Source organism: Suncus etruscus, chromosome 4, assembly GCF_024139225.1.
Source record: "Suncus etruscus isolate mSunEtr1 chromosome 4, mSunEtr1.pri.cur, whole genome shotgun sequence".
NCBI classification, from domain to species: Eukaryota; Metazoa; Chordata; class Mammalia; order Eulipotyphla; family Soricidae; genus Suncus; species Suncus etruscus.
Window position 1 is genome coordinate 485,310 of NC_064851.1, and position 17,352 is coordinate 502,661.

At 55.8% G+C, this 17,352-nt stretch overlaps 1 protein-coding gene across 1 annotated transcript; it reads left to right on the forward strand.

Moving 5' to 3' along the window:
- Nucleotides 1-6,527: 6,527 nt before the first annotated feature.
- DENND6B (DENN domain containing 6B) lies at nt 6,528-16,826 on the forward strand. Its single transcript, XM_049771648.1, has 20 exons — nt 6,528-6,689; nt 10,437-10,475; nt 10,552-10,594; nt 11,078-11,190; nt 11,528-11,608; nt 12,569-12,674; nt 12,756-12,835; nt 12,920-12,982; nt 13,477-13,532; nt 13,625-13,747; nt 13,826-13,921; nt 14,026-14,120; nt 14,318-14,383; nt 14,474-14,538; nt 14,621-14,710; nt 14,785-14,838; nt 14,918-15,027; nt 15,113-15,215; nt 15,308-15,382; nt 15,698-16,826. The coding sequence occupies exons 1-20, from the start codon at nt 6,528-6,530 to the stop codon at nt 15,818-15,820; spliced, it is 1,743 nt and encodes a 580-aa protein (XP_049627605.1). The 3' UTR covers nt 15,821-16,826.
- Nucleotides 16,827-17,352: the final 526 nt, after the last annotated feature.

Below are 17,352 nucleotides of genomic sequence, written 5' to 3' on the forward strand. Positions count from 1 at the left end.
CCAGAAAGGTTGTGTAGCAGGCGAGAAGCAGCACCTTTTCTTTATTTGTTGTTGTTGATTTTGGTATTTGGTTTTTGGGTCACACCTGGCAGCACTCAGGAGTTACTCCTGACTCCACGCTCAGAAATCGCTCCTGACAGATACTGGGATTCTAACCAATGACCTTCTGCATGAAAGGCAAACGCCTTATCTTCATGCTATCTCTCCGAACCCATTTTCATTCAAGTCCAGGTAGACCAGAAAGCCCATCTTTGAAGTCATTGAATTAGGCCCTATTTTGGAGGAAGAAGCATATACCTACCCCCTGGCCACTGCAATGATGATCAATAGGCTTCTGAACTTAATCCAAGTTCTTAATCCAGGCTGAAGTCCATATGATGCACGAAATTGATGTACCAATACGGTCGATTATTTATAGATGGGAGCTTAAGTCACAAACCAAACAAAATATTTAAGACAGAGACCCTCCCTGTGTAAATAAACAACTTGAGGATCCATCCAAAATGGATGGGACCTCCTATAAACCTAGTATTTTGCCTATGATGCGCCCACGCAAAAATCCCTGAGAACAGACAAAAATAACATTTAGGAAATTATAGACAACAATATCTAACCCACTAATCTATAGTCAAGAAAGCAAAACCCTAACGTAATACAACATCAATTCCTAAGATTAAAAACTAAAATAGAAAAACATTAATTACAATAGTCAAAAGAGGTGTAGTACCAAATATAAATTCAAAGGATAACAATTATAAGAAAAATACAATGGGCCCAGAGAGATAGCACAGCGGTGTTTGCCTTGCAAGCAGCTGATCCAGGACCAAAGGTAGTTGGTTCGAATCCCGGTGTCCCATACGGTCCCCCGTGCCTGCCAGGAGCTATTTCTGAGCAGACAGCCAGGAGTAACCCCTGAGCATCGCCGGGTATGACCCAAAAACCAAAAAAAAAAAAAAAAAAAAGAAAAGAAAAATACAAAAGGTGAAATTTCTACAGAATCCAATACCAATCTGTAAAAATGAGGGGTCTGGAACTCCAAAAAGACCGGCAAAAGACACTTGATGGGTCTGGAAAAGTGGGTTAAAGCCTTGTACAGGAGATAACATCAAGCTGAATGAAGAAGGAAGGCCAGTACAGTCATCCATGTGTTGGGGTATCCCCAAGCGTTACATCATTACCATCATGAGTTGGTTGGGCTTCTCCATTTCCTTTGGGATCAGTGCAATCTTGGGGTAGTCATTGTAGAAATGGTCAACAATAGCACTGTGTATGTGGATGGAAAACCAGAAATTTAGATAGCACAGTTTAACTGGGATTCAGAGACAGTGGGTCTTATCCACGGATCTTTTCTCTGGGGTTATATTGTGACACAAATTCCAGATGGCTTCATTTCCAACAAATTTGCATCAAACATGGTACAAAACTCCAACAGTTATGGATTTCTTCCTCAGGCCGAGATCAGGAGGCTTGTAGTTGTGGGTGAAAAAGATGAGTTGCACATGTGAAGGGAATCCGGAAAATTAAATGTTAAGGAATAGGAAGAAAAAAGGAAGGATAAGAAAGACTAAATTGGGGAAGATAAAGTTAGGGAAAAGGGAACTATATACAAAATATGCAAAACAGACAGACACTGAACAAGACAGACACATACAGACCTCACAAAAAATATGGCCATAACACACACTCATACCAAAAAATATCTGTTGGAAAGGATCCAAAATAGAGCAAAAGAAAAAATAATTCAGCTGAATTATTAAAAGTGCTTTAATGGGGCCGGGCGGTGGCGCTAAAGGTAAGGTGCCTGCCTTGCCTGCGCTAGCCTTGGACGGACCGCGGTTCGATCCCCCGGTGTCCCATATGGTCCCCCAAGCCAGGAGCAACTTCTGAGTGCATAGCCAGGAGTAACCCCTGAGCGTTACTGGGTGTGGCCCAAAAACCAAAAATAAATAAATAAATAAAAATAAAAGCGCTTTAAAATGTAATAGCCAGCAACTGTTTAGATGAATCATTTCAAATTCAAAAAAAAATTTTATGGCAGAGCAGAGCAGATCTGAAAGAGAATTTCATGCATAATACAAACATGGAAAACTCTACTATAAGTGTATAACAGTATATATACAAAGTTATTGTGTAACAGTAACTCTATGATAGTCAATCATAGGCGAGAAGCACTGTGAAGAAAGTCCACCTAAAAATTATCATTATGTCAGCGTCTGAAAACCTAAATTGACGGGGCCGGAGAGATAGCACAGCGGTGTTTGCCTTGCAAGCAGCCAATCCAGGACCAAAGGTGGTTGGTTTGAATCCCGGCATCCCATATGGTCCCCTGTGCCTGCCAGGAGCTATTTCTGAGCAGACAGCCAGGAGTGACCCCTGAGCACTGCCGGGTGTGGCCCAAAAACCGAAAAAAAAAAAAAAACACAAAAAAACAAAACCTAAATTGAGGTAAATAAAGCAATGATGTTAAAATAAAAAGAGTGAAAGTCGTTAAATGAGTATACCTAGAAAGAAAAACAACATTAATATGATGAGAAATTTTTCTTTCAGGTGAACCTTGACTAAATTAAATTGTAAGATTTCATGATTACGGGGCAGGTGAGGTGGCGCTAGAGGTAAGGTATCTGCCTTGCAAACGCTAGCCGAGGAAGGACCGCAGTTCAATCCCCGGTGTCCCATATGGTCCCCCCAAGCCAGGGGCAATTTCTGAGCGCATAGCCAGGAGTAACCCCTGAGCATCAAATGGGTGTGGCCCGAAAAACCAAAAAAAAAAAAAAAAAAAAAAAAGAAAAAAAAAGATTTCATGATTAACTGAGACCTAGAGCAATAATGAAATTAAAACAGAAATCCATCATACAAGGAAATACATTGGGGGTACATATTTTCTTTTTTTTTTTTTTTTTTTTTTTTTGCGGTTTTGGGTCACACCCGGCAGTGCTCAGGGGTTATTCCTGGCTCCAGGCTCAGAAATTGCTCCTGGCAGGCATGGGGGGACCATATGGGACTCCGGGATTCGAACGGATGACCTCCTGCATGAAAGGCAAATGCCTTACCTCCATGCTATCTCTGCAGCCCCAAGGGGGTCCATGATTTTCAATCCATATTCATTGATCATGCCTGTGGAAAGAATCCTAGAGCATTAATTGCAACCGATAAGGAAGTGAAATGATTATCTGGTGTTCATTGTAGATCTTTTTTTTTTTTTTTTTTTTTGGTTTTTGGGTCACACCCGGCAATGCTCAGGGGTTATTCCTGGCTCCAGGCTCAGAAATTGCTCCTGGCAGGCACAGGGGACCATATGGGGCGCTGGGATTAGAACTGATGACCTCCTGCATGAAAGGCAAACGCCTTACCTCCATGCTATTTCTCCGGCCCCTCATTGTAGATCTTTAAGAAGTATAAAACAGAATGTATGCTGCTGTGGATTTCACCAATGTATTAGGGACTTTTTTGATCTTCTTGTCATCAAAATTGATCCAGTGTTGTTTTGCAGCAATTTTACAGTATGAAGTACAGTGTCCATAGTGAACTTTACCATAATGGTTTGACACTGCTGATAAGTTGTATTTCTTAGTCTTGCTTTTATTCTCTGAAGTAAATTCTACTAAATTGAGGTCTTCTAAAGGAAAATTTACGTAAGTGTGCAATTTTTTTTTATTTGCCATCAAAAGCAAAACGTTTCAAGTGTATTATAAGTACTGGTGGCAGTTTCCATAAGTAGGTTTTCTTTAAAAAATTCCTTCTAGTTTTGCAGCTGTTGCACAGAACTTTGTTGTCATCCCTTAACTCTTCTTTAAAAAATTCAGAGAGGGGCCCGGAGAGATAGCACAGCGGCATTTGCCTTGCAAGCAGCCGATCCAGGACCAAAGGTGGTTGGTTCGAATCCCGGTGTCCCATATGGTCCCCCGTGCCTGCCAGGAGCTATTTCTGAGCAGACAGCGAGGAGTAATCCCTGATCACCGCCAGTTGTGGCTCAAAAAAAAAAAATATTCAGAGAGGCATTCCTGTAATGTACATTTATCTGTAGATGTAACAGCCAGAGACAAATGAACAAATGTCTCATAAACCTCAGACTTTTTGTGGCATGTGAGACACTGTAGTATAGATTTGAATTGTTCTGAACTAAATTGTTCATAATTTTCATTTTCCATAAGATGTGTAGTTTTGTCTGTCATTAGATTTACAGTAAGCAAGTCCTGATGTAGTCCCTCTATTAGGAACATCAGTAGTTCGTGTGGATCTTGCTGATTGTGTCCAGCAAACTGGTCATTAAGTAAACCAATTGTTACTTTGAAGCTTTCAGGGTTAATATATCTATGAAATCCATTTCCCATGGTTTTGATGAGCCGACCAAATTCTTCGGCTAATTTACCTTCATGCCCCATCGGATTTTTCTTGTTAATATCCTTTTTTAATGATCTTGATGAAAATAATGAGTTAAGTCTGAAATATTATACAAGCATTGCAATATTGAGTTTATGTAGCAAGAGTTTCCTATATTTTGGAGCCCAGTTAAGACAGGTTCCTGTCTTTCCTTTTGCATCTCGGAGTGTAAGGGTTTATCACTACCATCAGTCTCACTCATTGTATGGTGTGTGACAGCTAAATCCTTGTTCTCTGCCCCAGAGACCTCAGCAATACTGCTGTTAGTGTCCGGAGCATTCTGTTTTTGCTCTGAAGGGGAGTTTATAGTCTGAACCTGATCATTTGTGCTAGCCCGATTTCTAACAAGGCGTAATGGAACCCAAAATTTCTTGGGAGGGTTGTCATTTGTAGAAACGTAGGCATAACCCCTTCCTCTTAGGAGAAGATATCCAGCTATCCATTTTTCATCCTCCTTGATCCAAATAGGTTTATGGGTTGTTTCTTGTCTCTGAATATCTTCTTTAAAAAGTCTTTCCGCTGCAGTGTAACTTTCCCCTTGGGGTAAGTTTAAGTAATTTAGTGTGATAAGAGTCAAAGATAGCAAATCCGTTTGTTTTGAGGTCACACCCGGCTATGCTCAGGGCTTACTCCTGGCTGTCTGCTCAGAAATAGCTCCTGGCAGGCACGGGGGACCATATGGGACACTGGGATTCGAACCAGCCACCTTTGGTCCTGGATCGGCTGCTTGCAAGGCAAACACCGCTGTGCTATCTCTCCGGGCCCTCATCTTGGACTTTGTATGATTTTAAAAGACTCGCTGAAATATGCCTGTCGTCTAAACAGCAAACTGAATGGGAAATGTACTAGTCAGAAGGCATAAAAAGCCAAATTATATAGGTTGACTGATGGAGGGATGGAGGATGAGGTCTTTCCCCTTCAGCTCGAAGCACGCGTCTGCCACCCTGTCTAGCCGATGGTTCTGAGGTGAAATGGCAGGTAAACAGCTCGCAGACAGTGAGGCTTGTGGAAATATTAGCTTTATTCGGTGGACAAGGCTGAAACCCAAAGCCTCAGCATCAGTTCCAGGCAAAAGCCCCCTGCCTTCCACAGACCCTTGTTTTTATCCCCCAGAATCAGGTACCACCCAATGGTGGGAGCAGAATCAGGTATGACCCTAGGGTGGGGGCAGAATGCCAGGTCACACCCTAGGGTAGGGCAAAATCACCGATCAGGGTAGGGTCAGTAACATAATAATCCCATAAAATGTTTACATACACAACAGTGGCCCTTAGACAGGCGAGGCCCTCTCCTTGGTCCCTCTCCAGGAATGCCAAAATCTCCTCCACGTACACATGGATGACCAGGGACTGAGCTGAGGGGACAGGGATAACCCAGGTTGGCCAAATGCTAGGCAAATGCCCTATCCTCTGTACTAACTCTGTGAACCCAAGGTGCACTTTTTCTTTCCTTCACAATTTAACTTCACAAATCAGAATGCATCTTAAAACTTGTAGATGGGCGCCAGTATGTAGAATTAATTAAATTAATGGGAGTCCTTTGGGCTGGAGTGATAACACAGTGGTGGAGTGTTTGCCTTGCACACAGCTGCCCAGGATAAACCTGGATTCAATCCCCAGCATCTTATATGGTACCCTGTGCCAGGAGGAACCCCTAAGCGCTGGCCGGTGTGACCCCAAAACAAACAAAAAACCCCCAAACCCTCCATAGGCACTGCATTATCATTTCTGCTCTGCGACACTGGAGGGGACTCAGCAGAAGCTACACCGGGAACCAGGGCCGCCGTCCATGTGACTCGAGTCGCAGCCAGGTTCTTGAAGTGGGGGCGGCCCCGAGGTCCCCGATCGCAGAGGAGCTGCGCCTCCCGCGCCGGCACCTGCGCGCACCTGCACGCCGGCGCCCACCGCCCCGGAAGTCCCGCCCCGCCGGGCCGCTCTAGCCCGCGGAGGTCCCCCGGTGGTGAGCCGAGACGAGCCGAGCCGAGCAGAGCGCGGCGAGTGGCGCAGCGCGCTCCTCCGGCCGCCAGGGGTGCTGCTCCGCGGCCGCTCTGGCCCGCCCGGCCGGCACTCGACTGCTCGCGGCGCTGGGGCCGCGCTCGCCCAGGCCGTCTCCCGCGGCAACGGACTGCCGGCCTCTGCGCGGCTGCCATGGACGCGCCGTGCGGCGCCGAGCCTCCGCGGGCCCGCGGCCGGGTCGACACGGCCTCCGCGGAGGCGCGGGACCCGGCGGCGCCCTGGGCGCGCTTCTCGGCCTGGCTGGAGTGCGTGTGCGTCGTCACCTTCGACCTGGAGCTGGGCCAAGCGCTGGAGGTGAGGGACGGGGCGGGGCCTCGAGGGGCGGGGCGTGCGGTGGGCGGGGCAGGCCGAGGGGCGGGCCCCGGCGTGGGCGAGACCGGAAGCCAGGGCGCAGCTGCAATAGGTAGGGCGAAACTGATGCAAATGGGGCGGGACCGGAAGTCTGGGCGGGGCCCGGCGAAGGACCCGGTGAGGCCGGCCGCTGCGTGTGGGCGGGACCGGAAGTCGCGTGCGGCCTGCGGTGGGCGGGCCGAGCCAGGAGGTCAATAGAGGGGCGGGGCCTCGAGGGGCGGGGCGTGCGACCGAGGGGCGGGCCCCAGCGTGGGCGGGACCGGAAGTCGGGGCGGGGCCCGGCGAAGGGCAAGGTGAGGCCGCTGCTCTGTGTGGGCGGAACCGGAAGTCGCGTGCGGTCTGCGGTGGGCGGGCCGAGCCCGGAGGCCGAGAGAGGGGCGGGTCCGGCGGGGGCGGCGGAGCCAAGGGGCGGTCCGGAGCCCGCGCGGGCTTCCCAGGGCTCAGTCTGTGCCCTCGCGTGTCCCTCGCCAGCAGTAGGGAAGGTTGCCATGGCTTCCCACGGGGAGGGCGGGGGAGAGCACTTTGATTCTCCATTGGCTGGAAGGAGCTCGCAGGGCTTCGGTGGCTGTCTTTCGCGGGCCCACCTCCCCGGGATGGGTTCAGTCCCCGGCACAGACCGTTCCCCCGCGGAGCCCAGCCAGGCGTGATCCCCGGCGCTGCCACGGAGAGCCCCAAACACACCGCGCAACGGGAAGTGATGCTAAGGTTTTGAGGCGATAGTGGGTACGGAGGAAGGCACCGGCCTCGCATGCAGCCAACTGGGAACCACTCCCCCAGCACAGAGCAGCGAGAACCAAGTGGCACCTCAAGTTTGCAAACCATCTCTTTCCTGTCCGTGCCCCCAGCTACCTCACCGGGACCCTGTTGTTCATTGACGATCCCACCTGGGGTGCGTCCAATACCTGTTCCCCTAGCACCAGGTATAGAAGAGGCTGAGAGGGAGTCTGTCCTGAGGGACCTGGGCTGACCAGGGGCTGGAATGGGCGTCAGCACGTTCGCGAACCCCTGGGGTTGCCGGTGTGCCTCGTGAGCCCCGGACCCACAGGCTGGTTGGAGGCGACTTGGCTCTTGGGGGTCCTCTGCCCTGCAGCAGTCCCACAGGCTTGCTCTGGTGACAGAGCTGACATTGTTACTGTTACCCAACTTTTTCGTCATTCAGTCTCAAAAGGTTAGGAGATTCTTTTCTTTACATATTTTATTTGGGGAGCTCACACCAGGTGGTGCTTGGTCATTCCTCAACACCCAGCAGTGTTTGTGCTCGGGGCCCATGCAGTGCTGAGAATCAAACCAGGGTCGGTGGACTAGAGGGATTAGGACAGGAGGTAAGGCATTTGCTTCTGTTCTCAGGGGTCACTCCTGTGAGTACTGGGGAACCAAAGATGATGCTGGGGATCAAACCTAGGTCAATTGTATGCAGGACAAGTCACTATACTACCTTTCTGGCTCCATCAAGAGATGCTGGGGCCAGAGCAGTAGAGCGTTTGCCTAGCAAGCTGTCAACTGGGATCGACCCTGGTTTGAATCCTGGCATTCCATATGGTCCCTTGAGCCTGCCAGGAACGATTTCTGTACTGAGCGTAGAGTCAGGAGTAACCCCTGAGCATAGCCGGGTGTGACCCAAAAAAACAAAACAAAACAAAACAAAACAAAAATCGAGATGGTGAGGGGGAGGTGAGCCATGTCGTGCAAGGCAAGTACTATCTCAAAAAGTTGTTTCTTGGGGGCCAGAGAGATAGCACAGCAGTAGGGCAATTGTGTTGCATGCAGCCAATCCGGGACAGACCCGGGTTTGATCCCTGGCATCCCATCTGGTCCCCCGAGCCTGCTAGGAGTGATTTGTGAGCAGAGTCAGGAGTAACCCCTGAGCTCCACTGAATATGGCCCAAAACCCAACAAAAAAGAAAGAAAAGAAAAAGTTGTTTCTTAAGGAATTCATTCACATATGTAATTTTCTGAATGATACAACCATTCAGAAAGAATGTATTTTTTTAGATCACTTTTTCTTGGGGGGGGGTCACACCCAGCGGTGCTCAGGGGTTACTCCTGGCTGTCTGCTCAGAAATAGCTCCTGGCAAGCACGGGGGACCATATGGGACACCGGGATTCGAACCAACCACCTTTGGTCCTGGATCGGCTGCTTGCAAGGCAACCGCCGCTGTGCTATCTCTCTGGGCCCCCAGAAAGTGAATTCTAAGCAAGCCTGTTAAGAATCTCTGTGTGTGGGCCCGGTGAGATAGCACAGCGGCGTTTGCCTTGCAAGCAGCCGATCCAGGACCAAAGGTGGTTGGTTCGAATCCCGGTGTCCCATATGGTCCCCCGTGCCTGCCAGGAGCTATTTCTGAGCAGACAGCCAGGAGTAACCCCTGAGCATCGCCGGGTGTGACCCAAAAACCAAAAAAAAAAAAAAAAGAATCTCTGTGTGTGTGGATGTCTAAGTCTTTGCTGAGACTTGGCAGCTTATGTAGGGGCTTGTTGGGGGAACCCCAGAGCCAGAGCTTATGAGTAACAGAGACATCATAGTCAAATGCAGAGGAAGAAAGGCAGTTTGATAAGATGCTAAAAGTTGAGGGTTGAGGTTTCCGCTTTGCATTCTTCAGTCCTGGGTTTAATCTTCATTTTTGCCACCTCCCTTCACCCGTATGCTTCCTGGGAGTGACCGCTGGTACCTTAGTGGAGTTAGGTGTTGTTCCAGAATTTCACTAGATATGAAAAAAAAGGGGGGGTTGGCCCAGATAGTCTAGGAGTCCTTCCACGAAGCCAAACCTGAGTTGATTTTTGGCCCTGCATGGTCCTTGTGCGTCACCCGCACAATCCCCCCTAAAAGAAAGTGCTGATAAGGATCACAGTGATAGCCCAGTGGTAGGGCATTTGCTTTGCACGCAGCTGATCCAGGACAGATGGTGGTTCCAATCCCGGCATCCCATATGGTCCCCTGATCCTTCAGGAGCGACTTCTGAGCGCAGAGCCAGGAGTAACCCCTGAGCACCACTAGGTATGACACAAAAACAATGGGAGAGAGCACTGTGTCACAGAGCCCTCCTAGGGCATAGAGCAGGAGCCCTGCTGCTGACCCTCGCTCCTCCCAAGAGGCGACAATTCCTGGCCCCTTCCCAGCATGACGGGGATCAGACCTTTGCATGTAGCTTGCCCTCTGCTCCATGGGGACCCCACGAAGAAGGGATTGGGGATCTCTGCGGAAGGCACTTGGAAGCCTGCGTGTCAGGCAGAAACCAGGCTGAAGGGGGCTAGGGAGGGTTCTGGCTTCCCCATCTCAGCTGCTGGGGCCCCCCCAAATCCCAGCCTATCTGGGACCTAGGCTGACGACTGACTGGTCAGAGTCCCTTCCCCCCAGCCTGCCACCGCTAGGCCGTCCAGGAGCTGGCCACAGCCAGGGTCACCCCATCTTGCTCCAAGCCCGACTTATTTGGGTACAAACTCAGGCCCCAGAAAACAGCCATGTCTGTTTGGTTCCGCGCTAGGTGATTGGCCCCGTTCTAGGAGCGTGCTATGGCCCCTGAGGCAGCCTTTCCCTCCCTGCAAACATCACACGGCTGGGGGCGAGCAGGGACGGGCTAAGTCCTGCCCTGGACACACACCACAAGCCAGCGCCAGGGCGGGGGCAGACTTGAAGCCTCCAGATGCCCTCCCTGTGGGCTGCCCTCTCAGCCTGTGCTCTCGTCTGTCCTGCAGCTCGTGTACCCCAGCAACTGCCGCCTGACGGACAAGGAGGTGAGTCTCCGGCCCCCCTCAGGAGCAGGCGTACCCCAGGGGTGGGCCGGCTCTCACTGCCTTGCGTGTATTTCAGAAGAGCAGCATCTGCTACCTGTCCTTCCCGGACTCCCACTCAGGTAGGGGCCACTGGGTGGGCGGGGCCTGAATGACTGGAGGTGGGAGTGGCCTGGGGAGTGGGCATGTCTTATTAGGACGAGGGGTGGGACCTGAAGGAAGCGGGCGTGGCCTGGAGTGGGTGGGCAGGGCCTGGAGGAGATGCTGAAGTGGGGTCTGAATGTGATGGGCAGGGCCTGGCAGAAGTGTAGCCTGGAGGCAGTGGGGCTGGAGGAGGTGAGGCCGGACCTGATGGGAAGGTGCGGGTGGGGCCTGTGGCCAAGACCAGAGTCCACTGCTACCACTGAGCTGGGTGTATGGTTGGTCCTGAGACCAGTGGGCACCAGGAGAGGCTGCCAGGTGCCAGGAGTGGGCACCAAGTAGAGGCGGCCAAGGGCTGGGCCTTTCCCTAGGCCTTGCCACTCGTCCCAGCTCACTGCTAGGCCCCTAAATGCTGTCAGGGGTGGCCCCAGCCATGACGCTAGGAGTCGTCCGCTTTACCCCAGGCTGCCTTGGGGACACCCAGTTCAGCTTCCGCATTCGCCAGTGTGGAGGGCCCAGGACCGCATGGCACAGTGAGGACCGGCTCTATGACAGCGGGGTCCCCCCGTGGTTGCAGGTGAGTATTTCCCAGCCAGAGGACAACAGCTGGACGCCCACAGCTGTGAGCTGGAGGGTTCCTTAGACGGACACGGAGGGTGGAGGGGGCTCCCCCAGGGACACTCCGGTCCCCAGTGGGCCTGGCTCAGCCCCTGCAGACAGAATAGCTCGCCCGACCCAGCACCTGCTGACGTCCACACCAAGGCCCATAGTCAGTCGCTATGGGACCTCCTGGGCTCTCCTGGTCCCGGCACCCTGTCTCGCTTCTGTGGCACCTGGCCCTGTCAGGAGGGAAGAGGAGTGGGGGACAGGACGTAGGGAGAAGGGACCAGCACCTCACCTGTACCTTCCCCTAGAGGGAGCCAGCGCACTATTTCGGCTATGTGTACTTCCGGCAGGTGCGGGACAGCTCCGTGCAAAGGGGCTACTTCCAAAAGGTAGGGACCGGGCCAGACACCCCCAACCGCTCAGCACCAAGTGGAGCTCCCTCTCTAGGAACAAGGCCTGGCCTGTGGGGGGGGTACATGTGTCCTGCTTTGTAGAAAATAGGGCCCACCCCTCTGCTGACCCATACATTGCTGGCCCGGTCACTCCCCTCTTTGGTCACACTCTCACTGCAGTCCAGAATCAGCCAGAGCCCCAGTACAGCAGGAGGGCGGCTCCCGCACCCGCAGTCCTCCCTGGTCTGTTCCCCAGCACCACGTAGGGTCCTCTGAACTTTGCTGGGAGTGTAGATCCCTGAGTGTTCAGAGCCAGGATAAACCCAGAGCACTGCTGGGTGTGACCCAAAACAAAAGTAATGAGGGGCCTGAGAGATAGCACAACGGGTGGGGCATTTGTCTGCATGTGCTGACCCAGGTCAATCCCCAGCATCCCATAGGGTCCTTCAAGGGGCCAGAGAGATAGCACAGGGGCAAGATGTTTGCCTTGCACACAGCCAACCCAGGAGACGGTGGTTCAATTCCTGGCATTCCATAAGGTCCCCTCGAGCCTGCCAGGGGTGATTTCTGAGCTCAGTGCCGCCACCGCTGCTGGGTGTGACCCCCATCCCCGAAAAAAGCCCTGCTGGAATGACCCCTAAGTGCAGAGCCAGGAGTAACACACTGCTGGGTGTAACCCAAATACCAAAAAAAGAAAAATTAAAGTAGAAGTATGACAGAGTGCTTGGCCCTGGGTTGGGGTGGGGTCACTGCCAGAAGCTTGGCCACTATATTTCCCTCGGGAGCCCAGGATCCAGCTGTCTCACGTCCGGTTCCTATAGCTGGGGGTTTGTTGTTCCCTGGCCCCCCACCCGGGCACTGTCCCTGTCCTGTGCCGGACCGACCTCCTCCACTGTGGGGCGTCCCTGCCCCTGTCGGCGCCCAAGGCCCGCAGCGTCTCACTGCCCGCGCCCACAGTCTCTGGTGCTGCTCTCCCGCCTGCCCCTGGTGCGGCTGTTCCAGGCACTGCTGGGCCTCATGGCCCCCGAGTACTTCGACAAGCTGGTGCCCTGCCTGGAAGCAGGTGAGGGGCCTAGGCCTGGGGGGCCTTCGTTGTGGCCAACCCGTTGCCTCCCTGGGCCTGACCGCCTGCCCCTGTCCGCAGTGTGCAATGAGATCGACCAGTGGCCGGCGCCCGTTCCCGGGCAGACACTGAACCTGCCGGTGCTGGGAGTGGTGCTGCAGGTGAGGTGCTGGCGGATGGTGGCCGCAGGTCCCAGTGACGGCTGGCCGACCCTCACTCGCCTCAGCACATCCTTGGCCTCGCAGGTTCACATCCCAGCCAGGGTGGACAAGCCTGACTGCAGCCCAGGGGAGCAGCAGGACCAGGAGGTGAGCAGCAGCTAGGTGCTAGGAGCCTCGCCCCTCCCCCTGCCTGCTGGGCTCTCCCAGCCTCCCCCCTCCCCCTGCCTACTGCATTCTCACAATCTCACCCCTCCTCCTGCCTGCTGAGCTCTTAGGGCCTCACCCCTTTCTCCAGTCTGTTGAGCTCTCTGGCCTCATCCCACCCTTCTCTCCTGCCTGCTGGGCTCTCCCAGCCTCACCCCTTCTGCTGCCCACTAGGTTCTCATTATCTCACCCCTCTTCCAGGCCTCACCCTCCTCCTGCCTGCTGGGTTCTGGCAATCTCACTCCTCCTTGCTCTCTACTGGCTCTTTTGGCCTCACCCCTCCCTCCCTCCTGCCTGCTGGGAAGGGGCCTGGTCTCTGTGCAGGGCTGGGGGAAGGGAGGCCCTTATCCTTCTGTGACCTTGGGGCGCTCCTGGGGCTTCCTGAGCACTAGCCTTGTCCTCAGGCTGACCCCCCCCCCCGCCGTCCCCCTCCTCAGAGCCTGCTGCCCGCCCCAGTGATCCTTGCCAGCGTCCACGAGCTGGACCTGTTCAGGTGAGCCATGCGGGAGGGAGGAAGCTGGAGGAAGCATGGGGTAGGTGTGTGGCAGGACCTGCCCACCAGATGCCCTGCCCGCGTACACCCAGGTGCTTCCAGCCGGTGCTGACCCATGTACAGACCCTGTGGGAGCTTCTGCTGCTCGGGGAGCCCCTGCTGGTGTTGGCGCCATCCCCTGCCGCGTCCTCCGAGATGGTGCTGGCCCTCACCAGGTAGGAGAGTCACAGGGTGGGGGCGCGGGGCTGCGGCCAGCCCTGCTCCCTCATGCGCCCTGCCCATGCTCCCCTCAGCTGCCTGCAGCCGCTCAAGTTCTGCTGCGACTTCAGGCCCTACTTCACCATCCACGACAGCGAGTTCAAGGAGTTCGCCACGCGCACTCAGGCCCCGTACGCTGCCCTGTGCCCACCTGCCGTCCACCCCGGCCCGCCCTGGCCTCCTCTCCCTCCCTCCCTCCCTCCCTCCTGCCCTCCATCGCTCTCTCTCTCTCTAGACCAAACGTGGTCCTGGGGGTCACAAACCCTTTCTTTATCAAAACACTCCAGCACTGGCCTCACATTCTCCGTATTGGGGAACCCAAGATGTCAGGTGAGATGGGCCAGAGAGGGGCAGGAGGTTGGAGAGGGTTGAGGAGTAGAGAGGGAGTGAAAAGGGAGAGATATGGAGGGGCTTGGGAAGGCCAGGGAGCGGAGCTTGAAGGATCCCCCGAGGGTTTGTGAGTGCCCCCGGCCCTGCAGGGAGGACACTTGGGGTCAGCCTTCCGGGTCCTGCCTCGCACCTCCTAGGGGACCTTCCCAAGCAGGTTAAGCTGAAGAAGCCGTCAAGGCTGAAGGCCCTGGACACTAAGCCAGGTTGGTGTGTCCCGGACGCCACCCACCCGAGGTAGGGGGTTCCAGAGGGGGGCTCGGGGTGGTAGCCCCATCAGTTCTGCCCTCCTGCAGGCCTGTACACGGCACACACCGCACATCTGCACCGCGACAAAGCGCTGCTGCGGCGGCTGCTCAAGGTAGGGCAGTGATGGGAGCAAAGGTGGGCAGGTGGGCCTGTGGGCAGGGTGGGCCTTGGGCTCAGCATCGCCCCTGCTGCAGGGCGTGCAGAAAAAGAGGCCTTCGGAGATGCTGTCGGCACTGCTGCGGCGCCACCTGCTGGAGCTCACGCAGAATTTTATCGTCCCTCTGGTGAGGTCCTAGGGGGCTGCCGGGCAGGGGACGTGGGGGCTTCTCCGGGCTGACTCCCGTGCCCTCCTTCCCAGGAGCACTACATGGCCAGCCTCATGCCCCTGCAGAAGAGTGTCCTGCCCTGGAAGGTGGGCCATGGAGGGGCACCGGTGGGGTACTGCCCGCCCTGTCCCCCCTCACCCACTCACCCCGCACCCTTCGCCCCAGACGCCCCCACAGGTTGGGCCCTTCCGCCAGGACCACTTTCTGTGCAGCCTGGAGCAGGCGGGGCCCCGGCTCAGCTGCGTCCTCAGGGGCGACTGGCGGGGCCTCTACAGGTGGGTGATGGGGCGTGGGGCTAGGGAAGGCTGTCTTTCCCAGAGGGATCTGCTCCCAGCTGCCGCCCCCTGCCCCGTCCCCCAGGCGCTTCTTCAAGTCCCCCCACTTTGACGGCTGGTTCCGGCAGCGGCACAAGGAAATGGCCCAGAAGCTGGAAGCCTGGCACCTGGAAGCCATCTGCGAGGCAGTGAGGGCACAGCAGGGCACAGGGCCTGGGACACTGTGGGGCATGGGGAAGGTCTGTGGACAAGGGTCCACCCACAGCGCTTGTCCCAGCAGAATCTGGAGAGCTGGATGAAGGACAAGTCCGAGGTAGAGATTGTCGACTTGGTGCTGAAGCTTCGAGAGAAGCTGGTGAGTGTCGGCGTCTCCGGCCCCTCCCTTCCCTGTCTTTCCATTTTTTAAAAACAGTTAATTAATTTATTTACTAATTGATTGGTTTTTGGGCCACATCTGGCGATGCTCAGGGTTCCTCCTGGCTCTGCACTCAAATCAATCCTGGCAAGCTCAGAGAACCATATGGAATGCCAGGAATCAAACCTGGGTCCATCCCAAATCTGTCATGTGCAAGGCAAACGCCTTACCGCTGTGCTATCTCTCCGGCCCCCCTTCCTGTCCCTGTGCCCTCCTGTCCGGGGTCTCTGCCCCACCTCCACCACCGTCCCACAGGTGCGTGCACAAGGCCACCAGGTCCCCGTGAAGGCGGCCACACTGCAGCGGGCAAGGCTGTACATCGAGACGGCAGTCAGATCTCTGCCCAAGGACCTGCAGGCCGTCCTGTGCCCCACCTAGGTCCCTGGTTCCCGTGGCTTCCCTCTGGGCAGCTCAGGCTGAACCATCCCCAGATGTCTCACCACCCCAGCCTGACATCGTCTCAGCATAAAGGTGGCATCAGGCCGATGTGCTACCCTGAGCTTCATCCCTCCTGCCCGCCTCAGCGGGCCTAGTAGGTCCCAGTTGGACTCACCCAGCGGCTGCCCCTGCACCTCCTACCCACCTGGCCACAGCCACTCCCTGCTGGTGTGTCCGGGGCCACTAGGGGGCGGCGTGAGCCCAGCCTTGAAGTCCACTCCTGCCACCCCACCCACTGGTTTCTGGGCAGGACAGTTCTGTCTCTGCTGCTGCTCTGCCGGAGGGCACCCAGGTGTCTCCCCCATTGGGCAGTGCCCGCCTTGGCCTGCTGGTCCCCACCTGGCGGAGGGTCCCTCCCATGCACTGTCCGTCTTCCCACCACAGAACTGGGAGGGCCGATGGTGGCGCCTGATCCTGGACTGCGTGCCCCCTGGCAGCCTGCCCTGCGTCTGGTCTGGGCTGTGGGGTGGGAGGCGGCCTCCCTGCCAGGCCAGTGTCACAGGGACTGAGGAACCAGATGCCCCTATGCGCGGGATTCAGGGCCACCCGCTAGCTTTCGGGGGCCCCATCTGTGAGCGCAGCACTGCTGGGAGGGGCAGTGGAGGGTCTCCAAGAAGTACCTGCAGGACAGCCTGGAAGGACCCCTCGCCAATTTGGGGGGTCCTTCCCACCACCTGTTCCTTGTGCTGGGGGCGAGCTCGGGCCTGGCACTTTAACCAAGAAGGAGCTGCTGAGAGTCCCTTCTAATTCCCGACCCCGTGGGCACGCCGGGAGGGACCTTGCGGCCTGTGGGGGGCAGCTGGACATGCAGGGACAGCTGGAGCGGGGAGATTCGGGGGACAGGAAGGACAACCCGGCCCAGGCTTCCTGTGCTGAGCCGAGACGCCTCAGCTGGACGGATGGACGGACCTTTCCACAGCCGCGCATTAAACACTCCGTGGGCCTCCGCTGTCTCTGCACTTCCTTTCCGATAGCCAGTGGCGGGGTGCATCCGAGGCGCATCCTGGGGTGTATGAGGGCGGATGGATGTGGCCGTGGTTGGGGGCCGAGGTGTCGGTGGGAGGTTGGTTTGGGGGGTGCCAGGGGCAGGGGAGAGACGCAGCAAGGGCAGGGGCCGAGAGGGGACCCAGCACGGAGCTGCCGGTTGGGCTTGGGCATGTTGGGGTCTTTCTGGGCCTACGTCCCTGAAGGCCCAGCCCGGGCCCACTAACCCACTGCTCTCCAGATGCCGTGGCAAAGGGGCCCCAGCATCCTCCTTTCCGCATCTGGGGGGTCTAGACGCCCGGGAGGAGCCGCGCTTGGGTGGCCGAGGGGCACCTGGCGGGGCTCGCCCGGTCCGGTCCCAGCACTGCGGGAACAGGGCCCCGCGCCCACAGCCCAGCCGGGACGGGCCTCGCCCCTGTCCCCTCCCTCCTCCCCGCGCCCCGCCCCCGCGGGCCCCCTCCCCTCCCCTCGCCTCGCCCCCCTCTCCC

Coding starts and splice junctions, on each gene's coding strand:
- DENND6B (XM_049771648.1), top strand. CDS start 6,528: ATGGACGCGCCGTGCGGCGCCGAGCCTCCGCGGGCCCGCGGCCGGGTC. Junction 14,121..14,317: donor TGGGGAACCCAAGATGTCAG/GTGAGATGGGCC, acceptor CGCACCTCCTAG/GGGACCTTCCCAAGCAGGTT. Junction 14,539..14,620: donor TGCTGCGGCGGCTGCTCAAG/GTAGGGCAGTGA, acceptor CCCCTGCTGCAG/GGCGTGCAGAAAAAGAGGCC.